This window comes from Arvicola amphibius, chromosome 4 (genome assembly GCF_903992535.2).
Source record: "Arvicola amphibius chromosome 4, mArvAmp1.2, whole genome shotgun sequence".
Classification (NCBI taxonomy): domain Eukaryota; kingdom Metazoa; phylum Chordata; class Mammalia; order Rodentia; family Cricetidae; genus Arvicola; species Arvicola amphibius.
Window position 1 is genome coordinate 155870042 of NC_052050.1, and position 25987 is coordinate 155896028.

At 49.7% G+C, this 25987-nt stretch overlaps 2 protein-coding genes across 2 annotated transcripts in view; one reads left to right on the top strand and one right to left on the bottom strand.

Annotated features, from left to right (window-relative positions):
* The window catches only part of Col4a2 (collagen type IV alpha 2 chain), a 134324-nt gene extending 117672 nt beyond the window's left edge, over nt 1–16652 (bottom strand). Inside the window, exons 1-3 of the mRNA XM_038327236.2 lie at nt 16414–16652; nt 16004–16092; nt 15828–15882 (exon numbers count right to left, since the gene is read on the bottom strand). Of these exons, the coding sequence (XP_038183164.1) occupies nt 15828–15882; nt 16004–16047 (99 nt within the window). The 5' untranslated portion in view covers nt 16048–16092; nt 16414–16652. The remainder of the gene's footprint in view (nt 1–15827; nt 15883–16003; nt 16093–16413) is intronic.
* A 151-nt stretch (nt 16653–16803) lies between these two features.
* The window catches only part of Col4a1 (collagen type IV alpha 1 chain), a 111674-nt gene continuing 102490 nt past the window's right edge, over nt 16804–25987 (top strand). Inside the window, exon 1 of the mRNA XM_038326946.2 lies at nt 16804–17019. Coding sequence (XP_038182874.1) covers nt 16936–17019 — 84 coding nt within the window. The 5' untranslated portion in view covers nt 16804–16935. The remainder of the gene's footprint in view (nt 17020–25987) is intronic.

The window sequence follows — 25987 nt, forward strand, 5'->3', positions numbered from 1 at the left end:
AAGAGGAGCTGTGGTCATGCCTGATGTCAACTGAAATCTTTAAAAACATTTTCATTTAAAACATGATATTCCACGGATTAAAGAAATAAGTAATTTGCTCAGCAGTCTACCGTTTGGTTTTCTTCTGCTATCGTAGTGACTGGCTATGTCTTATTTTTTGAGCTGGTTATAAAGATAACACGCTACGCTAAAATAAAAGAATATATATATAGCTATAATATGGGGACCTCCAAGAGGTATGAAGTTCATGGCACAGATTAGTTCTACCAAAGTCTATGAGTTTTGGCTAGGGGAGCGTTCTGCTTACTGCTTCCAAAACAGAATTTTAGACTCAGTGAATCATGTAATTTATCCCCCAAATGATCTAATATGGAAAACAACTTAATTAGAGGAATTACATGGGAAACATTCATTTATCAAGCTAACATGGACTAGGAAGGGCTTGGTGTCTCTGTTCTTCCAGACCCTGGTGTGTGTGCTCTACCTCTCTAGATCCCAACTTCAGGAAAAGTTTGGGCTTGTCAATCTTTAGGTCCAGTCTGGTTTTGAGATGTCCTACCTATGAAGGACTCTTCACAGAGAACATCCTTCCTGCCCTTGGTATTGTGGATCAAAGTTCTGCTACTCTCTGCGTAGAGTAGCTACTGAGGTAACCATGGCACCGGCACCCATTTCGGTGAAATCCTGGTGTTTTATTCCCATATTTCATATAAAAGCAAGGCAAGAAATAGCAGCAAGATGCTCACAGAGACAGGTCTCTAGGTACTGTACTGAGTTGAATGAGACCAGCATGGGCTGGTGCTTCTTCAGCAAGAAGCTAGGTTAAAATAATGCCCTAGTTTATCTATAGGAGGATTAGATGAGTCAGATAGGACCTGAAGAACTCCACAAGGAGGAACAGGATTTTAAGGTGTGTGTGTGTGTGTGTGTGTGTGTGACAGGCATGTTAGGAGAAGGGGTTGTCGACTTGCTGGACTGAGTATGGAGCCCTTACGTACATTAAGCAGTAGTCTACTACCCAGCCATGAACTCCAGGTCCTCACTGGTGGATTCTAGGCACGAAGCCATACCTCCACCCCATCCGCTGATAGATTCTAGGCATTCTAGACTCTACCACTGATTTTCAACAACTCATCGCTAGCTAAGACACCGTGGTGTTAAGCCAGGCTCTTCAGGGTGGTCCAAGCAAGTAGACAACAGTGAGTGTGCCCATCACAATACTTTGCAGGGCCCTGAGGTTTTCCTGAGCAAGTTATGAGCATTCAGATGAGCTGGGCATGGTGGAGAACACCTTTAATCCCAGCAGAGGCAGGCAGATCTCTGAGTTTGAGGACAACCTGCAGAGCGAGTTCTAAGATAGCCAGGGGCTACTCAGAGAAACCCTGTCTCAAAAGACAAACAAAGGAGAACAATACCCAAAAGAATATTCTTGATGAGCTTTGCAGAGGATCAGCTCAAGACTCCCTCTTGCTCAGCTGGCTGAGCCCATGTCACTTGGATCAAGTCTATACGAGCGAGGTCTTCAGAATTTGATTCTAACCAATAGCTCTCGGCATCACGCAACAGACATTCAACACGTTTACTATGCTGCTAAAGTAAAACCCCACGAAAGCAGAAAGTGCTCGTCTGACTTTTCTAATCTTTTTAATCATGTTGTCCATGTGGCTGAGGAACTATGAAGATGTTTATGTTCACAACTTTGAAGGGCATGACTGTAACTGATCACAGGGACAGAATTCTTGGGGTGTGGGTCACAGCAGGAGGCCTCTGTAGGGAGCTGGGGGGTGGTGGTTAATGTTTCACTGACACCCCACAGTATAAATTCTTCTCTTAAAACAACACAAGCCAGTGACTTCAAACTGGATTTCTTTGTTTTTCATTCCAACACCCCCTTGACCTCTTCCCTGGGGGGAGACACACTCAGAAAAGCCAGCTGGGAGTGTGAGAGAGGGTCACCCTGCCTAGCTAGCCTTTGAGAGACAAGGCTGAGCTGTGAATTTGTCTCCAGGAGGGCTGGCTGGGAGGTGACCTGGTTCTGCGTAGTCAGTGATGAAAGGCCAGGGCAACTGAGGTGTGTGCTCTCTGGAGGGAGGGGTGAGAACCAAGGCCAGGGCATCCAGTGGGCAGCGGGTCAGTAGCACTGGGAATCTGGCAGAGGACGGTGTGGTCTGTGTGAAAGGCATTCCTGAGCCTTAGGTAGACACCTCAAACAGAGCCAGTCGCAAGTTACTCTTACACACAACCAAGACCCTTTATTTGAAGAGGGTCAGGACGTCCACAGCCTTCAGACGCAGTTCAACAATCAAGCTGAGTGTTCTCTTCAGCTGCCAAGCAGATCAGAATAGAGATTTGAGATAGCTTTAACAGGTCAGAGCTGCTTCTTACTGAAAAACTTTTGGAATTACTGTCCCAGGCTCCATGGCTCAGGGAGGCAGAGACGCCAGCAGAGAGGAGCTGTTTCACAGCCACTGAGAGGAGGCAGCTGAGATCCAAAGCAGTGGGAGAGGGGGCAGGGATGACTGGAGAGGAAGTGTGGTAACCAGAGCCTTTAGGGAGGTGGTTATCCTACACCAAGTCCCGCAAAGGGCTTCCCCTACATTCTGAATGGAATCCTTTTGGCCACATGCTCTGGGAGGATTCTAAAGTCCTCTCGCAGAGGAGGACAAAGGCTTACAGCAGGAGAGGTGGCAGCTGTAGCAGATGGAGCCTGGTGTGACCCATGCAACCTGGACCTAGTCATACGAAAAGGTTCTGAGACGGGACACACTTGTGGTATGGAAGAACCGGCTCTCCATTCTCAGGAGACAATGTGGAAATCCCAAACTTTATAGGAGGGGCAGAGCCCACAGGCGAGAGGGGTCGGGATAAGGTGTGGGCACAGGCAGCCAAGTGAGGTGTCTGTGAGGAAGTACCAAGACACAGGGCTTCCCATGTCCCCATCTCTCACTCTCTGCCTTGACTCAGGTGATTCCCAGTGTGATTTCTCTTGGAGACACCTATGTGAACCATCTTGGCACTTCATCTTTATCTGAAACTGTTAAGATGTGGCTGAAATTTTGCTGACACTGGACAGAGATGTTCAGCTACAGACTAATGCACAGGACTCACCACCGGGATTGGAAATAATCAGCAAAATTTGCAGAGAGCAACGGAGGAGAGCTTGTGTGGGGGTGGAGTGGGGTGGGGTGGGGCGCTGGCTGCCAGGCTCACTTCAAAGGAAGGAGCTTCCAGCAACCCTGGACTTCTAGGAACACTTTTGAAGCCTGGCGTAGCTTTCAGTTTCCCATAATCTGCTCTAAATGCTTATTCAAGGGTGCTTGATCTCAGATTCTCCTCAATACATCCAGCCTTTGTTTAAAGTGACAGCTAAGGCCGACTGTGTGGGAAAGCTCATTTTCATAGGCGCCATAAGCCGTATCCAGTATTATCCTCTTTTCTAGTCTTTATTGCAGATCAGTGCCACACTTGTGAGTTGCCCTCAGGGTTCAGGTCCTCATATACAAAGCTAAGAGTTTTGCAGAACAATAATTCTTTTGCCTTCTTATAGGTAAGCAGAGGAAAATGACCTTCCTGGCAGCTATTCCTCACGCTTACCTGTAGATATGCAAGCCAGTGGGCTACTCAGAGCATTCCCCAAGATTTGTCAGTTACATATGCTAGACCAACCACAGACAAACAGACAAACCACAGGCAAACCTGAGTCCCACGGCTTCCAGGGTGCCTAAGATCCTGTGTTTCAGGCTATTATCTACACTGTGGTCCCCAAACTGTAGCATCCTCAGAGTCAGACAAGCAAAGTCCCGGGCCGCACACTGACCTCTGAATGGGATGTGGAGCAGGGACTGGACAGTGTGCTCGCTCCTGCTGCATTTCCCACCTCCAGCCAGGGGTGAGGACTGCTTCTGGTTTGGTATTTTGGACATTCGGGGAAGGACCATGGCTCCTCTGGGCACTCTGATTTCCCTTCTTGCCAGGGACCACACGGAGTGGAATGAAATGTCTTCTAGGCTAGGCTCCTTTGTTCTGTCTACACCACCAGCCTGGTGGATGGGTCTCAGAAGGAGTGAGTCTGCTCATCCCCACTGGGTGCCATTGGGACAGTGGTCAGCTTTCCACAGTGTGTGTGTGTGTGTGTGTGCGCGCGTGCATGCGTGTGTGTGTGCATGTGTGTGCGCGTGCATGCGTGTGTGTGTGCGTGTGTGTGCGTGTGTGTAGGTCAGATGTAGATGGCAGGTGCCTTTCTCAACAGTTTTCCACCATATTGTCTGAGACCAGGAAGTTCCCTGATCCCGCAGCTTACAGATTCAGCAAGACTGGCGGTCAGGTAGCCCCAGAGACCTGCCTGCCTCTACTTCCTCAGCATCGACATTGCAGGAATGCAAACACCTTGGTTGGCTTTTTAATGTTGCTTCTGAGGTTTGAACTTAGGTCCTTACGCTTGCATGGCAAGAACTCGACATATTCAGTCATCTCGTCAGCCTCACCCTTAATGACCACTAGGCTAAATTCCCAGCAGCCTCACGGAGGCCGGCCATTGGGCAACCTCTGGGACTCTGAGGTCAGAGCTCACTCAGCCCAGTGTGCTTACTGGCCATGTGCCCGCTCCCCTCTGGGTCTGCCGCTCAAGGAAAAAGAATGCAGGCTATGCAATGGGAAGACTTTGGCACGCTGTCTTGCAGCTGAAGCATCTTTTGCATTAGCTTGACTCTGCAGATAAGCCAGTGTCTGCCTACCCCAGTAGTTCTGAGCATGGCAATTCAAATCAAGCAGAACCACTGGAGAAGAATGAATGTCCCTGGCTGACTTGGAGCGCACATTTTTGATGGACGTGCTTTTGGCACTCAGCACACAGATTAGCACTGTGATTCTGAACAAAAAGCCCCAGCCATTTGGGTTCTGCCCAGGACACATCTTCTGCCCTTTCTTTCCCTTTGGTACCTTTTGAGTCAGGCTTCACGGCTGCATCAGACACCAGCTGGGCAACTTGGCACAGGGTGTCGGTGTATCCCTATCTCTGTTTCTCTCTACACAAAGCCCCCTGGTCCCATGCCTAAGCCTGGGAGGACAGGAGCCTTTTTTCTTGGACCAACTCTTCCTCTTCCTCTCTCCTCAGCCTCCATCATAGGTGGCACAGGTTGAGAAATTTTTTTATCCTCCTAGCATCAGGGCCACAATTTCTTAAACCCCAGGCTTTCCACGGCAGAGATCAAGATGGTAATTTCACACTGTGTGTTTTACCTCAGTTTTAAAAAGAAAAAGTGTCACGGGACACCCCCACTCCCTTGCCACTAGTCCAGAGGCAACAGGGATGGGGTATTTTCAGATGAACATGGTCTGTCTGTATGAGGCGTATGAATCACATCCCAAGAGTTTCATGCCTTTTAACTCATGAAATGAGTACAGGAACAAGGTCTAAAAAGGTGAGAGGTCACGAGGCCTGACTTCTGTCTTTATCCTGAGTGACTCAGGGCTAACCTAATGAAGAGGAAGCCCCAACTGGAAGACAGAGATATTGTCTGGCAGAGGAGGGAGAACCTTAGGTGGGGCAGCTGTCCTCCTTGAAGTGACCACAGAAAAGACAAAAGAGGCAATTTTAAAAATTGGTCTGCCAGCTGGGCAATGGTGGCATGTGCCTTTAATCCCAGCACCAGGGAGGCAGAGACAGGTGGATCTCTGTAAGTTTGAGGCCTGCCTGGTCTACAGAGTGAGTTCTAGGACAGGATCCAAAAACTACAGAGAAACCCTGTATCAAAAAGCAAAACAAATGAAAAAACAAAAAAACCCCAAACCAAAAAAAAAAAAAAAAAACCCCAAATTGGTCTGTCTGTATGTCTGTCTGTCAGTCTGTCTATCTGCCTGTCACTTTTTTTTAAAGACACAGACTTTGAGTGGCTTTGCTCCCTTGCTTTCATAGGGAATGGCAGCAGGTAGCCCAAAGGTCAGATGCCACTCACTCAAGAGACTCAGACTACAGCTGTTTCAAATATCACTGCAGTTCAACTGTGCCTTATTCTAGAACTTTCTGACAAGATTCTACCTTATTCTCATGGGTTGGTTTAGTTTGGTTTTCCCAGTGCCTGGGATGGAACCAATGGTCTCCCATAAGCCAGACAAGTGCACTGAGTTATAGTTCTAGCCTGCTTTTTGTCTGTTTATTTATATCATCTAGACTGGCACTGAATTCACTCTGTAGCTCAGATAAGCCTGGGACTTGAAATTCCCCTGCCTCAGTCTCCCGGGTAACTAGAACTCCAGGCCTGCAACAACAAGGGAAGCTCAACTCCACTCTTAATTGAGTACACTTCCTAAGTAAAGAATTTTTGGATTCAGAAAGAAAAAAAAAAAAAACAAAACACCACCACCACCAAAAAACAAAACCCAAACTTCAAGAGCCAGCATGAGTAATCTGACTTCCTTCCCCTTCCAGAGTGAAACAGCTCATTCATTTCTAGAACGTGAAATTCCAATCAGGTGAGATGCAGATAACAATGTCTTGTTGGAGAACTCAAGAACCACAGAAGGGAAGAACCCAGGCACCAAAGAGGGTCAAAGTGCACTGGGCCCCGGAGTCTCACCAGGCCCAATAGTGGAAGTAACCAGGGCCTAATAGGTCTTAGCACCTTGTATGGTGGGATAGGTAGGACTTGTGCCAGCTCATGGCCTGCCTGATAGAAGGAGACCATAGTGGGCAAGCAGAATCTCCAGGAGAACAGAAGAAAAGCAACAGAAGCCAGGGCCAGAGCCACCCTGTCCTGGTAAAGGCTAGAAATTCTCTTCCTACCTCCCAGAGTCCAGATGTGGGTAAGCACAGCCAACTAAGTGTGACAGCAATAGATGTTGCCACGGAGCCCGGAGAGGGCCAAGCCTTGGTCTCAGCGTTCCTTGTATTGCAGGAAGAGGGAGGAGGCCAGACAGTAAGATGGTGGGAAATCCTGTCAAAGCTGAGGTCCTCTCTGGAGAGTGGGGTGGGGCACCCGGCTCTGGTGGGAACTGGCAGGGGAAGGTGGCTTGCAGACAGGAAAGGAGTGTATCCTGGTCCTTACTTAGCCATGACTTGGCTACTTGTGACAACGAAGAAAATCACCAAATAAGAAAGAAGGGAAGGAGGCACTTCCCTGGGAGATGTCCATGGCTGGCTTCTTTCACTAGAGGGCCAGCTGGTTCTGACAGGGATATAGAAAATGTGAAGGCACTTCACCCTAGGAGCCAGGGCTGTTAGGATATGGTGTGGAGGGGATTTCTATTCTTTGAACAAGATTCTAGAGGCTTCTTCATATCACACTCTACCAACCAGGCCCCACAAGCTTTCTTTCCTAATCATATTACACTTGGGTCTTGAAGTTACAGGAATACAATGTTATTTGTTAAAAGCCTTTCATTTGTTCTGAAAGTAATTTAGTTACACCTTGACTTAACTTGAAATACCCCTTTGCTGGTATTTCTTAGACTCTAAAGGAAATGGAAAGAACTCTCTTAAAGCATCAGCAATGTGTCTTGACCAGCTGAGCTCCTGCCATATGAGGTAGGGTTGCATGATGCTATACACTAGCTCAGGTTCTGGGTCACCACAACTGTGACCTAACTAGATACAAAAATATGCAGCATGGTGTCCATGCTCTGGGCACTGAGAAAATGGGCAAGAACCCTCACTCTACTGTAGACTTCCTAGTTAAGATGGCAGACTAGGGAACTGCTTTTCTGTAAGCAGGTAAAAGAGACAGGGACAGTAAGAAAAAAATGGGCTTCATCCCAAAGACAGATATGGGTGAAGGAAGGAAAAGATAGGAAAGAGGATGCAGATTAACACAGTGGACTGTGTACTTCCCTGGGTTTCAGGAGGAAAACTGAGGCTGCTTCCAAAAGGGAAACCTAACACAGTGCTACCCTTCAGAGAAGCCCACAGCATCCACAAACCTCAGTTATGAATTCGTATGCGACAATGCTCCTCCAGTAGATGGGTCAGAAGACAAGACTATTTGTCAGTGTCTCAGGATTGAGGAAGGGCTTGGAGGGGCAGCTGCAGAGAGCAGACAGGCCAGACACCAGCAAACTGAAGGGTGCAGGCCCGCTAGACAGGCTCAGCCTCGGAAACGTAGACTTCCAAATGTGTTTCTGTATTATGAGTGGTTTGAGGCTACAGATGCTATGGGAGTTTGTGGCCCCCTTGCTGAGTGATACCTGAGACTGACCCTTCAAGAGCAGTCTGCTTGGGAAGGAAATCCCTCAACCAAGAAGAGAGAGGCAAACCAACAGATGTAGAAACCACAGCACGGAAAGGCAAGAAATATGGACCAGCCAGAGAACGCCACTCCTCCGAGACCATCACTCCACTGTGGGATTCAAAGGTGCTGCAGTAAGTAAAATCCCGAATGATGATTTCCAAAGTGCTCTGGTAAAAATGGGCACTGGCCCGAGAGCTGACACAAGCAGATGAATTCTACCCGGACCCTAGAGGGAAAAGTCATTCAAACGAATGAAAAAAAGTAGACCTGTGGTGGTGGGGGGAAGAAGGTCAGCAATGAACGACCCCAAGACCACCAGAAAACTCTTACATCTCATGAGCACTCTTGGCAAGCCAGTATCTGGATACAAAATCATTAGCTTTACTATCAAGAAATAACAAACTCACCAAAGAAGGAATTGGAAAACCAGAGTTACTGGCAGGTGTGAGCTGCCATGTGGGTGCTGGGAATTGAACCCAGGTCCATTTGGAAAAATAGCTACTGCTTTTAACCACTGAGCCAACTCTCCAGCCCCAGGGCTTGCATTCTTTGTGGGGTTCTCTCTCTGTCTCTGTCTCTCTGTCTCTCTCTCTCTCCTGGGGATAGTGCCACTGTGGGTGAGGACTGGGGAGGATAGGGTCGCTGAAGGAATGTGTCTTTAAATTATTGCATCCTCTATTTATCCAGAGCCTTAGGACAGAGCAAGACCACGTTTGTGAGCATGTGAGGCCACGAGACCCTTCCCCCCTCACAGGTCCCTGTAACCCTGCACCAAGCTCAGCATCCAGGGAAAGAGCAGTACTCAGTGAGCCCTGCCAGACACTGGGCAATGAATTCAAAACACCGTTTCTCTGATTCCCATGGGAGAGATCACCAAAATGGGCAGAAACAGCAACATAGGAATTTTATGGGTGGGGTCGAAACGATCCCTAGGAAAAAATGCAAATGCCCACGGGTAAATGTCCACCACACCCCCACAGCTGCTTCATCCACTGGATGCAACATTTAATTTGTGGGGGCGGGGAATGCAGTGAGGAAAAACACATCTTCAAGTGTAGTCCTCCACTTATTTTTCTCAAAGTAGAGTCTTTACCCAAAAGATGTGTTTTAGTATTGGCAACTGAATTCTACTTCCTCTAGGCCTCTCTAAGTCTCTTATTCCAGTGGGGTGCCCACACCTGACTGTAGGCCTATGGCCACTGGAGGTGAAAAGGGTGTGCCTGGCAGAAGAGCAGAGGACGGGGGTAGAACACATTTAATGTCTTTTTCTTTATAAATGGTCACATGAGGTCATGTTGACACAAGCCTCTGCTAGACTTGAGCAGTCCTCTTCCTCACCGTTCACTGCCCCCTGGGCTTTGGTTTTTGAGACAGGGTCTTGCTTATGTAGCCGAGCTGACCTCCAACTTTTAATCCTCCTTTTCCAGTCTTCCGAGCTCTAGGGTTACAGGGTCGCTGCCTTCCCCAGCTCCATAAGGATTATGAATGACACTCTGAAATTATGCCTCTCCAAGGACGGTTTGAAATCCTACCGGTCAGAAAGAAGGGGCTTCATTTAGACTCTTCAGTGGGTCCCATTCCTGTGTGTGCACAGCTATTTTGATCTTTGCTGAGCAAGATGTAATGGGGGGGACAATAGTGTCTTTGGACCTGAGTGAGAAACACACATGGGAGGGCACAGGGCAGATCTGGCAGGGCGGTTATCAGCTGCAAGGCAGTGACAGGTCAGCGTGCCAGGTCATATCACTGCCCAAATTCTTCAAGGCTATCTGAAACAGAGGCCATGGCCACTGGGGGATTCCACACAGAGGCCTGTGCCATGCAGAGATGTGTATGTGTGCGTGCACGTGCACGTGCATGCGTGTGTGTGCATGTGTGTGTGGCGGGCATGGGTGAAGGGGTGGTTGGGGATACAGGTGTTCCGGCACACTACTGTTTTAAAGCAGTTAATCCTTTCTCATGTGGGACAGAGCATGAAGCCCTCCCCTTCTTCACAGTGAGGTCATTGCCCTGATGGGGCTGAGCACAGTTCTGCTGCCCTGTGCGGGTGGTTTCTGCTCTCCTAGGGGCAGAGTAACTCTTCAGCTCAGCCTTTCTACCTCAAGTCCAAGAAACAATGGAGCAGCCGTTTCCCTCCCAGATCTAAGGAAGTAACCGCTTCTTTAAATTCTCTTGTCCTCTCTTCTCTTTTTTCTTCTTCTCTCCTCTCCTCAACACAGAATCCTTTTAGGACCCTGCTGTGTGCTCCACTCTTCAAGCCAAGGAAGTTGGGGGCTCTTCCCCTCCCATGCTGACACTGTTCACCTGGAGAGAGCTCCCAAACTGTGCTCATTCCAGATTCTAGTCAAAAGTCTTTGCTCTGTTTTTTGATCCACTGGGGTTCCTCCTTCCCTTCTCTGGGTCAATAAATTGGTTAAAACTCAGGGGACACCCTTAGGTCTGGGGACAGCACAGAGGCTCTACACTCTCAATGGATGCACTAGCCCCCAGAAACCTCCACCCAGGCTACTGTTGGGAAGCAGCCAAGCCAGGCTTGGGAGATTTCAGGGGAGCTTCACACTCATCCACACGATAGATCAATTCACTGGTCATGGGTGACCCCTGTTTCTGGACCCCCTTCTAATAGGTGGGGCTGAAAGTCTCAAACTCTAAAGCTGTGTGGGTCCTTCAGGAGACCAGAACCCATACTCCAGCTCTACGTGGAGGCAGCTGTCAATCAGTCCGTTATTACAAAGGACACTGATTACAGAGGTGTCCTGTGATAATGAGAGCAAATGTTACATGTCCTCTACCTCATCACCCCGCAGGGAGCCCAGGGAGGCTCCCGGTACAACCCCCGCCCCCCCCCCCCCGGGCCTCCGGGAGAGAAAATCCCCACCCAAGCCAGGGGACAAATCTCTTCTAGGCATGGGGCCTCATTTCCTAAATCATTTCCTCTGCCATATTTTCTAAATCAGCAAGTGACTCTCACTCACGGGAGGGAGAAGAAGCCCAGAATGCCCTGTCCTTAGCACATCTGTTGATCACTGGCATATGATTGACTTGTGATTGGGGTTTGACTAGCTGCTAAAAACTCCTAAGACCTGGGCATGGTGGTGCACACCTTTAAAGGCAGAAGCAGGATGATCTCTGTGAGCTAAAGGCTAGCTAGGGCGATATAGTGAAGCCATATCTTAAACATCATCATCCCCTCCCACCATCACCACCACCCCACCACCAAAACACCCAAGAGTTTCAATTATCTGTGTTCTCAAATAGTTGACACTGGCAGAGAAATTGCAGAGAGAGAGGGTAGGTTCCTGTGCACCCTCCACCCAGGCAGGATGACAAACTAACACTTGACAAACATTTGCACATCTCTCAAAAGGAAGAACACTGGCCCCGCCATCTACGGATGCCACTAGGTTTCTACAAAGTTTTTCACTAAAGTACCTTTTCTGTGCCAGGACCCACTAGGGGTGGCACACCACATTCGGAGTTATGATGTACAGGAAAGCTCATTGCTCCAAAATCAGACCCAACCAGAATGGCAGAACAGGCCTCAGCAGAGCAGGGAGTGACCAGGAACCAAAGACAGGGAGCCCCACTCCCAAGATGAACAGATTAGAGTTCACTAGGGAAGCCCTGGCTACTTAACTTCCTTAGAAAGCACCCTCTAACCACACCCACAGAACTTAGATAGTCACAGAGTCCTCCGAAGATTCCATATCATCTGATTCTTCCATAGATTACTTAAACAAAAACCTCATTGTCACCTGGAGAAGCCAGTGGGGACAAAGGCCACAATCCTGAGATACTGTCATTAATCAAAGGGACTGGCTGCCAGAGGAGTACCATTTATTTACCGGATTCCAGAAGCTTCTCAAAATGCGACAGCAAAAGTCTCACGTCCAAGTTTCTGTTGTGACGTGCCAGGGAACCCTGACATTTATTCTGACACGTCTCCTCACCCCACTTGGCACCTGAGCCCCAGGCCCATTCCCAAGTCTTAAGCCTACCACAAGGCAGGGCAGAGGTGGGCAGCTCAGGCTACAGTGACTATCTATCTGTCTCCGACTAGCCTGGGTTGTGGGGTTCATCACAGGAGCCCCCTTTCCCTCTGATCTCTGGTAGCTAATGAGTGGCCATGCTGGAGGAAAACACACCTCTTGCCAAGACCACTTGGTTCTTAAGGTGAAGCAGCCCGTGCTGGTGTCCAACTCACCGGACACCTCTGCATGGAGCAACAGCCTCAGCAATTAAAGGTCAGACATGGATTGCAAAGCCGTTTCTAGAGTTCTCGGGTCCTAGATACCTTCCGACTGCCCACAGTTGCACTAGCAGCGGCTTCCTCACTGAGTCGCCCATTTGTTGGAAAGCCACAGGGCTCTGCACTGACTTCCCCATGCTGAACACTTAGGTTCCCTCTCTTCTCCCCAGACCTACAACTACCACCCTTTGGGTTTTATTCTCTACACCCAAATCTTCATTTTTCTGCTCTGGAACGTTGTCTGTGAATTTCACACGACTATTTCCCCAGACGGGGCTGGAGCTCCTTCCTGCCCATTCTCTTCTGCTAACTTTTCCTACCCATCTCCAAGTGTGTGGGCGGCCGATGGTGATCTAAGTATGGAGGGAAGGTGACTTCCAAGGCTCCAGAGGGCTGGATATGCTTGTGGCTTCATTCCAGCAACAGAGAGCTCTCCCCCAGTGACTTCCTCTTCCTAGAGGCCCAGGTTTCACACAAAGGGATCAAAGCCACAGGGAAGCGGGGACACACAATCCTCCTTGGTCTCCAGACCCGCCAGCTCCTTTATCAGTCCTACGCAGTGGGCGCTATTCCCCAAATCTCTATGAGTCTAACATACATGGAACCTAGGAGTGCCCACAGTAGGCTGAAGTTGCTCAGCCAGTTGGGATCATTACTCAGGCAGTTGCCTTGGAGGATTCTGGGATTGGCACCCCTTTGCGACTCAAGCCTGGCTCTCAGGATGGACATCTGTAGGCGTACTAGTTCTTCAGGTCTTGTATTCACTTTGGGAGCCTTCAGAAATGGCTGTGTGGATGACGCAAGTGGTCCTGAGTTGCATAGGCAGAGCATCTGGGTTTGCTCTGGGTCCTGAGCTGAGCAAGGTGAGGGCATGTGGACCCTGCTTCCTTCTTTCCCTTGCCTCTGTGCCCCTGGTCTCCAGAGTAGCAGAGGGAGACCTCTGCCCCCACTTCCTGTTTGCCCAAGGTCAAGACCAAGGAAGGCTCCCACAGGAGAAGACCCAAAGATAAGCCTCAGGGGCATCCTCACTATTGGCGTGGGAACCCAGGAGGCTGGTGTAGTGGTGAATGAGGTGCCTGACTCCCATACTCTTAGCCATTTACAAAAGAAAGATCCCAGGCATGTTATTTATACACTGGGCCTCTTTTTCACACCTGTAATATGGGCATGAAAATTACCCACATTGATGCCGTTTTCCTGGAGGCTTTGATGTACTCGTGTGTGTGTGTGTGTGTGTGTGTGTGCGCGCACACACACACTGGTATGCAAGAAGCATTCATTAAATAATCACCCATTCTTTTTGCTAACTATTCTCAGCTGCTTCTGCACAAAGCACAACGAGATACAACCGGTGGTCCTATTTAGTGAACTGACCCACCCCAGGAAGATTCCGGATACCAAAAACAATAAAACAGCATCACAAATTCCAGCAGACAAAGAGGGGAGGAACAGAGCTGGTCACAGGTCAGAATTTCGTGCACAGCATTTAGGATCAAGGATTTGTGTCCCAGCTGTGAGAAAGCCAGTGGACCGGCAGAAGCTTGGAAGTTGATCACTGCATTGCTGACCATAACTAATTACACGCTGTTTCAGGCACACAGAGTCACAAGAGTGTGGGAAAGCCATTGGTGCTCGCCCCCTGCATTTGTACATTCAGAATCTAAAGTCCAGAGAATGAAACAAGCATGCGCAAGACCTCAGGTGCTGTCGCTTAGCTCAGGTGAACAGATCAGGATTCCCAAAGTTTTCCATGTCTTGAGAATGCAGGGTTCTAGGATGCACCTCAAAGCCCCGCCGGAATGTCTGAGAAGGGTCAATGGATCCGAGTTTTTGAAAAGCCTTTCTAAGTAATTTGACTTTGCTGGGAAATACATGCTCTTTGTCACATCCAAGGATAGAGGGCCAAAGATACTGGCGTGGGTTTGTATCGTGGGAAAGGGTATGTGGAGACATGAAGCTGTATTGTCTATGGGGGGGGGGAGGACATGGCCTCGGTGACAAGCTGCAGATATTCTGAGAGGTTTGGAAGCACACTGAGGCTTGGGGTCAGGAGGTGAGGGCAGAGCTGTGTAATATGCCTTTCCACAGCAAGCCCTTTCAGATTTTCTCAGGAGTGAAGACATTGGTAGCTGTGCCGTGGCTCTGGGGCCCGGGCTGTGGGAGTCAGCACACTGCGGGGCACTTTCTAGGAACTTGGGATAAGTGTCTGCTGTGGTCTATGGATTCCGGCCAAGTGGGAGTCATGCATGAGGGCTCACAGGTAATGGCTGTTCTAACTCATTTAGGTTCTGCTCTTCTTAAGTCAGAACTTAGGACTGGGGCAGGAAGGAGACAGACTCAAGGTATAAGACTGTCCAGGACTTGATGGCCAAAGTCTGGTCAGAGTGTTCCCTTTTTCCTCATGCCAGGCCCTGGAGCCCAGTGTAGCAGAAAGCATCTCTTTGGTGGGACCAGTTCCCACTTACTGCAAGTCAGAGAATCACCGATGGTTTCAGCTGGGTGAGGGAAGGGAGAGAGAGCAGGAGTGGGTCTCCTTCCTCCAGGGTGTGCTGGATTCAGACACGCAAAGTGCACCGGTATCCACAAGTCATGTCTAGGCACTGAGTGCTACACATACAGGTAAACAGAACAGACAGGATACCTGGCCTGTGCCCTCACTTTTTGTGTCTCCTTTGAAGACCCTCCACAGGGGTGGCACCAGGACCCAGCTCTATAACGATTGGCTACATACATGGAAGCCCCCAGTGCATTCCTTGAGTCTACAAGCAATTCTGGCAGGGCTGCCATAGTCATGGAGAGAGCAACGGGTGTAGTAAACAGATCACAGATGCCCTGGTCCACAGGCCTCCCTTTGGCCTGCAGCTCTCAAGGGCCTACTCAAGATTTGAGAGAAACCGCGGTTTCCAGTCCATTGTTCCCTAACAATGTTAAAGCAGGAGGATGTCTTCTCCTTGCTCCGCCCCTCCCCGGAGTCTCATATTTAAGCAAGAAGCTCTCTACCCACCACAGTGCCTGGACACCACCGCTGAGTTTCTGGAAACTCTTTGCTCCCAACCCCCTTCAACCACGCGCCTCACGGCCTAGTGACAGACATTCCTCCCTTGCTGCTAAGGCCAAAGCTTGGCAGCAAACGGTGCCTGAGGCTACGTTTTAATTATTAGCTCCCAAAAGAGGGCCGACGCCTGCACCGCACGGGGGGGGGGGGGGGGCGGGTGTGCGGCTGGCGGACACAATAGCACACACCTACACGTACACTCAGGTGGACTCGGCGCGCTAGACTTCCGCGAGGCTTCGCGAGTGTCCTAACCCCTCGCGGGCACGGAACTCCAAGTGCGTGGAGTTCGAGGTGTACTTACCGCCAAGACGCTTGGAGCCAGGAGCAACACTGTCACAGTCGCCAGCAGCAGCCACCTACACCGGAGAGGGAGGGAGGGTGAGAAGGCGACGTGAACGTGCGGGCCCCAACTTGTCAACTCCTCAAAGTAGCAAGTAAGCCCCCTGCACTCAGGAGACCACGCAGAAGGTCACTTACCCTCGCAGGGCATGGCCAGACGCTGCGAGCTTCACTCGGTCCATGATCCCAGTCTCACTGCTCTAGGCTCGGCTCGTTCCCCTCCTAACCTGGAGGCAAGAGACAAAGCGGGTTAGCAAGGGTTGCAGGCAGAGGGAGCATCGTCACTGCAGCACCCTGACTCCGCGATGCTGTCCCCTCTTTTCCTTGCGGGGTGACTAAAAGTTCCGTCCCATCAGGAGACAGAAAGAGGGGGACTCTTCTCCGTAGGCCCTGGCTGGAGTCTCTTAGTCCATACCGCGCGATCCCCATTCCTCTATCTCCTTCCCATTCCGATCCAAGGGAGTGTGCGCGGCCTTTGCCTGCCCCCAGCGCTCCAAGTACGAGACTTAGGGCCTGGGTCTATGGAGCTTCCCAGGGGTCGCTCTCACCTCGGGGTTCCGAGTCAGGAGCTGCTGCCCGCGCGCATGGGCCCCTGCAGAAGCGCTGGCCCAAGCCACACCAGTGTTCAGGCCCTCCTGGTTCTGCTCCGTGGGCTCCGGCCTCCCGTCCCCAGTGTCCCTGACCTGTGCTTGGCCGGGATTGGCGAGCCAAGGGACTAAGGGGACTCGGGCGCGGGAGTTGCTGGGTGCGGAGCGCAGAGCCCCGGCGTTCAGACTCTCAGCGACACTAAGTCCCGAGCGGGCGCGCAGCCTCCGCCTCTTACCCGCGCCGCAGGGTCCTCCCCTTGGAGACGCCGCCCGCGCACCGCCGAGGGGAGGGGGCAGCGCCAACAAATTGGGGAGCTCCTCTGGCCGCGCGCTCAGGTCTCTGCTCAGAGCCGCCTCACCCGGGACGGTGTGCAGGGCTCACACCGGGCCCTCCGAGACTGAGCTGCTCGCCGCGGCTCCTGGGAGCCGGGCTGCAGTTCCCTGCCGTCCCCGTTGGTCCCCCGCTGCCCCGGGCGCGCCACCATGGGGCCCCGGTTCAGCTTCTGGCTTCTACTGCTGCCCGCCGCCCTTCTGCTCCACGAGGAGCGCAGCCGGGCCGCTGCGAAGGTGAGTCCCCTGCGGGCTCCGCTCCCCAATCTCCCGCCCTGCACCCCTGGCGCCCCGCGAGGCCTCTTTGTCCCGCGCCCGACGCGGTCAACCCACCCGGCCCTCGGGGGTGTCGCGGGTGGCATGGCCAGGTGCAGTCTTCCGGCGGGTCTCCGCTTATGGTCCCCGTGGGCTGCGATCGCGCATCCATTACGGAACCTCCTTTGTTACGGGCAGGGTACGGGAGAGTTAGGAAAAGAGTGAAGCTTAGAGCGCACCGCGGTGGGGCGAGGGTGCCGGGGAGCCAGGGAGATTTGAACTCTCACCGCCGCGGCGCTCAGCGGCGGGGCGCTCGAGTGGGTCTGGGCTGGAAGGGTGGGCAAGCACACCCCACGCCGCTTCAGAGTCCCACACACATGTGCAGGGGGAATCGCTTTGGGCGTGTTTCTGGTTGTTTGGAGACTCTGATGGTTGAGGCCGAACAGCTCTGGGCCGTTTGCCTGGAAACATCTGTATTTTTGCTTTCCCACGACTTTTGTGTAGCCTACGGCACGCTTGAGAACAGACGCGGGCTCTTCTACGCATCCTTAAAGCCACTGCCTCAACTCTTGCCTTTTATGAGTGTGTGCCTGAAAATTATAACCACATTTAGACTTGAGTGTGAAACCAAAGAGAAACTCCATCGCATTGTTCCCTGCGCAAATTGTTTTTTTTTAGTTTTTGTTTCCTCTGGTGCTGTGCTTGGCCGGGAGGGCGCTGGGAGATGTTTGCAGGAGCCAGACTTCCAGCTCTGGAGGAGCCCGGCCAGACTTGCTGCTTTCGCCTCTAGAGAATACACTTCAGCTGCTGCTGTGACAGCCATGCAGGCCCAAAGGCCACAAGGTGTGGCCTCTCAACAGTTTGCCTTCCCCCTCAAATGCCTCAAAATGATGTTTGCTAGTTATGGGCACTTCCAATTCTTTTCTTTTTTTAAAAAAAGGCTGTTTAATTCTGTATTTTTATTTCCTTTTTAAGAATTTCACCTCTTTTCTGCAGGAGCGATACTGATAAACTGTACTATAAATTATTAACTGTTAGATACTAGAATAGACTGGTAATATGTACTCAGGTTTCTTAATTAAGTTTTGCCTCCCTGGTGGCAGCTTCTTCATTGGCTACTGAAGAAGGATGATTCCATCAGCAACCAACTTCAGAGAATTCCCTCCCCGACTGTCCGCTGTCTGTCTCTCCCTTCCCCACAGGTTGCTGTTTAACTGCCCTTTCTCATGGTGAGGGTAGTTTTTCAAAAGAGCAGGCTTGCTGGGCTGGGCCTGATGGTACCTGCCTATACCTTTTGCTACTTGAGGCAGGAGGATCTCAAGTTCAAGGCCAGCCTGGGCTGCAGAGTGAGTTTAAGGCTAGCCCAGGCATATTCGCGAGACCCTCCCTAAAATAAAAAAGAAGAAAGAGGCCCTTGGATATAGCTCCGTGAAGTGCTTGTCCAGCACATACATAACCCTGGGTTCAGACCCCAGGGTGGAAAATATTAAGCAAAAGATTTAGTGCTTCTAAGAGGACCAGGTTAAGCCATTGTAATGGAAAAGCACGAGCCACTATTTAGATTCAGATTTTTCTGGATGATAGAGTTCACAAAGCTAACTGTAAGAGCTAACTTTGCTCCAGACACGGAGGACTTTAAAAGGAATGAGTCAGCCACACAGACTCCCGATCTTACTGGAGAAATCAAACGAACCCAATGTTGAGATTTGAGACTGTTTTACTTCCGACTGATTGTTCTACATGACCAAGTACATTCCTGACAGCTCGCTCTGCTCTATTCCTCAGACTGTCTTGAAGGATCTTCAGCAGTCTGGCCTGTGTGCCCCACCCCCCAAGACACTACCTTGGTATGGTGTTTGCCCTGAACTAGAAAACCTACCTGTTCATGTGCCCATGACTTTTGAGTATATAAGAAGATCCATTAATAACAAGTGTCATGATAATTTAGAAACCAGTGTCCTTTTCATGATATCAGTAACATTTTTTTTTTACCCTGCTCCTTCTAAAACTAGCTGCTAGAGATACCACAGCAACCAGGTAGCTGCCGTTGTGTGTATCCAAGTCAAAGGTTTTCTAAGCACACCATTTAGATGATAAGATGCTGCAGGTCTGCCTGGCGATGGACCCAGGGTCATATACTTGATAGGTAGGCCTACCAGATTACTCTTCTGAGTCTGAGATGCGAACTTTCCCCTAAGTGTGGCATGCCTGCCCAGCAGTCTTGCTGTCTCCTGACCATTAGTCACTTCTCTTGGGACCGAGTGACCAAAGAGCTCAAAGGAAGGGAGATCTTATTCCCATGCCAGTATGCCTCTCCTTAAGCTTGGCTTTAGATGAGGACGCCAATCTTTTATGTAAAAGATCTTCTATGTAAGCAGGGCCTATGGCGGGTGGGGGAGTCAGGGGGAGGGGGGAGGGAGTGCTGTGCTGGAGAGGACAGTCCACAGTCCTCTTCTCCTTTACAGGGAACAGTCCTGGAAAAGGGCAAGGGCCTCTGAAACCAGCCAGAGGTCTGTGGATTAACCGTGTGTGTGCCAGACTGGGCTCCACCAGAAGTATTGGCTGACACTTTTGAGTTAGTCAGTATACACAGCTTGAGTGAGTTCAAGGATAAGGGGTTCACATGTACTTTTATTAAACACATGGAGTAGAGTGCTTTTGACCCCCGTGCCTCAGTTTCCCTTGCAGTCACTCCCATTCCTCCCCTTATATGTACATTTTTGGTCTTCCTTTATTCCACAAATGCAGTCGGAACACCCACTTCCTGTCCTGTCCCAGGCAGGCCCTGACCACCTGGCAGGTCCCAGGGAATAGTATGTAGCCCTGAGAACACAGACTGAGGAGCAGACAGTTTCACAACCAAAGGACCTTAGGCTAGCTTTCAGGGACAGGGGAAACTTCTGGGATGATGTCATCCCCGAAACCTGTGGGAGGCATAGGGGCTAGAATAAAGCCATTGGCTGTAGGGACACCATCCTGTGGCAGAGTGCAGGGTGGCATTTCCTGGCAGTTGCCAACTCAAGGATCTTTGCAGTCCACAGTGACCTTGAAATCTCTCCTTGGAGACACCAGGAACCTTTGTTTCTGGGTTTTGCTGTTGGAGTGATTGACCTTTGGTCTTTCAGAGCCCAGGAGGAGTGAAAGGGCAAGGTGGGAGCCCTCAGAGATAAGGAGGGCCCAGCCCAGCAGGCAACCAGTCCCTTCTCTCCAGGTGGGGGAGGGGGGAGGAGGCTGGAAAGTCAAGCATGGCTGACCTACTCAAGGCAGGAGTGCCTGCGGGAACTGATCCAGAAAACCTCCATGGGTTTGGGCAAGGGCAGGAGGGACCTCACGAATGCCCACATTATTCATTAACAGGAGTGGGCCTATTCCTGAGAATGCAGGGGGTAGGGGGGAGGTCTAACAGGCTGGGTTATTTAGTGAAGGGCTGGTAAAGATTCTACAGACAATGGAACCCAGGAGTCATGCAGGACCACAGAGCCTTGGAGATAAGGGGAGGGCTTCAAGAAGTCACGCAGCACAAACCACTGTTAGGATTGATTGTACAATGTTTGCCTGAGACAGAGCAGCCTCGAACAGTGGTTGTTCCCGACATTGGAAACAGATTAACCTCATTAAAGTGTCTCTCAAGCGGGTCTGGCATTTGGATAAAGTAAGCAAGAACAACAATGGAGTGCCTAACAACAATGGAGTGCCTAACATAGTATCTTGGCTCATTGTTCTTCCTAACCAGCAAATATGTCAGCCACAGAACAATACCAAGTACGACTTCTGCCATTGTCCAGCACACAATGAAGGGGTCAAAAAATCAGAACTGGGTCATTGGGGATTTCTTCTAAGGTTTTAACTCCAGGATTCCTTTGGGGCTAATGTTTGGAATTCTGTTACACGGGGGCTTGGGTCTACCCTGTGTTCTCTGCCATTCTTCTCCTGGTCTCGTCCTAGGGAGCAGGGTCACCTTCCTGTTTGTTGACTGGGCACGTCCCTGGAGTAGGTCTCTGCTGCTTATCTTCTCAGCTGTCTACCTGATGCATTCTCCATCACTCCCCCTGCCCATGCCTTCTAGCTCATAGAGCGAAGCCTTCCCCTAGCTGTCCCATTTAATTTTGAACTTGAAGCTTGTCAGATTTTACCTGTTCTGCTGGCTTTCTGATGCCCCCTCCCAGTTTGCTTATTTCCTAATAACTGCGTTGACACATGGCGCTGAAGCTGTGCCCATTTCTCCTCGCCCCTCTATGTCTCTGACCCCCACAAGGCCTCCTGCTCTTGGCAGGACTGCCAAGCACTCTCTAACATGCTCCTTCTACAGTGTGGGAATGAAGGTCTTCTCCTTTGGTGTCATGTGTGTCGGCATGGCCCCCTTGGCTATGCAGACACTCTTAGCAGGGGTGCACGGCATGGATAGGCGTCATCCCCACTACATGACATCATGCAGCTCTCGGGAAGATCCCATCTCTGTCCATAGGAGCTGACTTCTTTCTGATACACCTACATCCGCATCATGTCTTCCCTTAGCCTGCTGTATTCTTTTGAACCTCCTCTTGCAACCTTCTATAGAGTCAGGCTGGGTATGGGATTTAACCGTTCATCATGATGAGACCTGTGGCTGTTGGTATCCTCTTTAAGCTCCTCATCCCTGTATATAAGGGGAAGATAATCCTAAGAGCCGTGGTGGCCTGCCTGTTGCAGGGAAGCTGTGAGCATGAGGTAAGCAAACACCAGGAAAGACAGGCTTCTCTCTCTGCCACATAGGTATGGCATCATCTTGGGGAGCTTGGTTCTGACATCCCTGCCAATTATAAGATGCCTAAGGACACGTCTTTTTTAAAGCACCTTGGCTGTGTTTGGGAGAGAGCCTGACACATAGGTGGAGGCATGATTTAATCACTGGTAATTAATTGGTCCTGATGTTTCCAGGCTGTTTCCTCAGCATCCCCTGGGGAGTCCTGGTGGGGCTGTGTACTGGCTCATGGAAATTATGCCACGGTGTCCATCCTGTGGTATTATTAGAGAACACAAAGGAAAATGATAGCCAAGGAAGGTGTTTCCCCTGAATTTGGAATTCTGCGCAGATATTCCGGCACAGACTAAACATGACATGGAAACACACACAAGGCTGACCTCCCTGTGTAAATAGTTTATTCCGTGGCTCAGTAATATTCATCATGCAATCCTGACCAGGTTTGGCTTTTACACTGCACACCATAAGCACCCTTCTGTTATCTGGGTTTGAGATTGCTCTGGGTGTGTGGGAAGTTACGACGGGAGCGTGGTGTCTAAGTCAGGTGTCGTAGATACCCTCCACCTGCCGCAGGGTCTTTGTGTGCTGCTTTACAAGCCACCAAGGAGCATCGACAACCACCTCGTCCTCTGTTGCCCTTGTAACCCACTCTTGGGATGACTGCAGTTCACAATTAAGTCAGTAATTTGCTGTGTTTGCGGCCTTTCTTATTTGAGGGACAGCCGGGGACACTGTGAACTGAGAACAGTTGTTCCCTTTCGTGTGCCCAGGACAGCACCTGGGAAGCCATGTATGTGCGTATTCAGTCCCACAAGGCTTAGCTGGCTAGAAAGGACACTGCTCTGCATGATTTCCTTTTCCTTTTACTCTTCTTCCTATTGGTTTGGTTTTTTTTAAGACGGGTTCTCTGTGTAACCATAACTGTCCTAGGACTCATTCTGTAGACCAGGCTGGCCTCGAACTCACAGAGATCCACCTGCTTCTGCTTCCTCAGTGCTGGGATTAAAGGCATGCACTGCTGCCCGCTGCCACCATGCAACTCAGTGCCGCATGCATTCCTCCCGCGTTTGATATTTAATTAGAATGGTTTAACGTTTTTGTTGTTGCTCTTAAATTTCTACTGTGGAAAATAAAGAGATGTTTTTAGAAAGACAGATGTTACCAAAGTCTTCCCAAGACATTTCTGTCACTTCCCTTCAGCCACTGTGCTGGATAGTTTTGTCACCCAAACTAGATTTACCTGAATGGAAGGAACCTCAGTTGAGAAAACGCCTCCATGAGATCCTGGTTTGGGGCATTTTCTTAACTAGTGATTGGCAGGGGAGCAGCCAGCCCATTGTGGGTGGGGCCATCCCTGGGCTGGTGCTTCTGGTTCTGTAAGAAAGCAGCTGAGCAAAGCCATAATAAGCAAGCTCATAAGCAGCTTCCCTCCATGGTCTCTGCATCAGCTCCTGCCTCCAGGTTCCTGCCCCGCTTGAGTTCCTGTCCTGACCTCCTATGATGGTGAACAGTGCTGTGAAGTATAAGCCAAATAAACCTGTTCCTCCCCAACTTGCTTTTTGGTCATGGTGTTTCCTCACAGCAATACGAACCCTAACTAAGACAGCCACCCAGTCTCTTTCTGGGAGCAATGGCTTTTCCTGCATAACAGCGGGAGCCATGTATCTTTTTTTTTCCTTGAAGGATAAACTTCACCTGCCATTCTAATTTCAGGTCGGTACTCATTTCCTGTTCAAGCAGGTGACAGATGAACCCAAAGCTAACTCTTGTGACATTTTTTCCCTGTTTCTTACAGAAATCATCAAGAATATATAATGTAGTGAAGGTTGGGCTCCTACTTCCTAGTATCCTTTATGTTCAGGCAATTATGTTTCCTAATTAGCTCTTAATTTATAAAAAAGGATTTTTTTAAAATATGGATCCAGGTGATTGTGATTCACCTGGCATGGTGTTAGGAATGAAACTCGGGTTCTCTGTGAGAGCAGTGGGCACCCCTAGTCACCCAGCTATCTCTCCAGCCCCCATTAGCCTTTCGGTTTTAGAATTTTCTAAGAACACAGTGGCATCTTAACGTGCAGAACTTTCACGTAGATGAGTGCTTTGCCTGTGCTCGGACCAGCATGTTCCTGTGTCAGAGATTAACAGGTGGTGATGGCATCATCATTACTATGACTGTATGCCAGGCTCCAGTAGGTAAGTAACACAGACCCAGAGTGTGGTCCATTTATTAAAATGTCCTTTTAGAAAATCTGTAACTTGGGTACTTAGCTAGAACCCAATGCATATGTTAGAGGGGAGAGCTGGTCTGAATCCCAGTGACCTAAGCTGAGCCAGACAAAAGAAAAGCCTGTTTCTCTGTTAAGTGAATGTTAGGGAATCAGAAGTAAGCACATATGTTTGGAAAGACAATGGGACATACCCAGGGAGGAAGGGTCTGCCTTGCCCTGCTGTGGAGGTCCGTGTAGGCACACCAGGCTCTGGTCTCTTCATGTGTGAAAGGCAGTGACCCTATTGATGAGGGGAAAATGAGCTATTGTTTGCAAAGCATTTATGCGGTGAGCAGTGCTTGCTTAATGCCAAGCAATATTCTGCTTGTTCAATGAAAAGCCAACTCCGAGGAGTAAATAGCCAAGCAATGATGTCACGAGGCAGCTGGGGCGGGAGGAAATCGCTTGGATCATTATGCCAGCATCATGAAGCTGGTACCAGCATCAGCGTCACCAAGGGATAAAGTACACACACCCAGATTTCTGGGTTAGCAGTGTGGGATGCACCGGAGGTTCTCAATTTGTAGCAGGGGAAGTTACCGGTCTAGAGACCATAGCTTCTGGCTGTTCTCTTTGCTTTTTTTTTTTTTTCCTAGGCAGAGGCTTGATGGATGATTATGTTCTGGCCAGCAACCCAGTGCTATCAGCATGCCAACTTGTAGGGACCTCCATCCTTTTGCCCTTAGATGAAAACCAAACCATTGAATATGAAATGCCCCTCTTCATTGTTGTTTTCTTGATCCTTATTGGGGTCGTTATTGCTGACAACCAGCTGGGTGTGCTCCTTATAATAAGGTCCCAGCAGCGTGCATGTGGGGTGTGAAGAAGCAGATACTGGTGAATTGGTTTGCCCTGGTTCCCTGAGAACCCTTGTCTTCGTCAGGAAATGAGCGAACTGTTGCACAGGACTTTCCCTGAGCCTTAGGGGTGGGACGTAGGTAGCTCACCTACCGAGGGTGGCAGTGAGCGTTTGTGTGGGGGTCAGCCAGGGTGGAGTCCAGCTGGGGTAGTGATGGCCCGCCTGCAGACCCACCGCACACCACACCCCCTTTCCTTGGCTTTGACCACCTGGTTCCTTGACTGGGAATATCTGATTTGTGTCCCATTACAACCAAACCCATTTCCTGGAGATTAAGGACCATTTGGGGTTAGTGGTTTAAAATAACTCCTAAATTTTGGTCAGGAAATGGCCTATAAAATTAAGACGAGGTTACCAAGGCAGGCAGGAAAATGGGTCAGTGCTGGGGAAAATATCCTAGCTATCAGATAGTCCTTTAGTCTCTGGATCAGACCCGTTTACTTTGGATGCATGTATGAACTCAGCTCAGCATCAGTGATGCTGGCTGATAGGCGGGCATGCTAGAATTCATGACATTGTTTATGGAGTGGGTGAGTTCCTTCAATGCCCCCCTCATCTAGAGCTGGTCATTGATGGACACTTTAGCACACAAGACTGGTGCCAACACCAGATGTTTCTTATCAATACGTTACCCAAGTCTGACCCAGACGCTATTGGGCTCCTTCATAATTAGATTTTTGTTTTCCCAAATACTTGAAAATTCAGTGATTATATTTCTTTATTTTGGAATTCAGGCTTTTGAAATTAAATTTTTTTTTTAAAATAATAGTTTAATGTTCTCTTGTTGACTTTGGATATTTTCTCATCTTTCATGGGGCTGTGACCCACTAATACGTTCTGAGACACGGTTTTTTCTCTTCAATAATTCATTTGGGCATTGTTTTTTTAAATTTATGATTATTTTTTACATGTTATACTAAAACCACATCAAGAGCACCCCAAAATACAAGTGTGGGATAATAGATCATGGGTGCCATATACCACTTCTTGCCCTGGCTTTAAAAATTCGTTCCACAACTGTGTGTTTATATTCGCTTTGGGTTGAAAAACCGCACAGGGCTCATGTTGTCCATAAACTTTGAA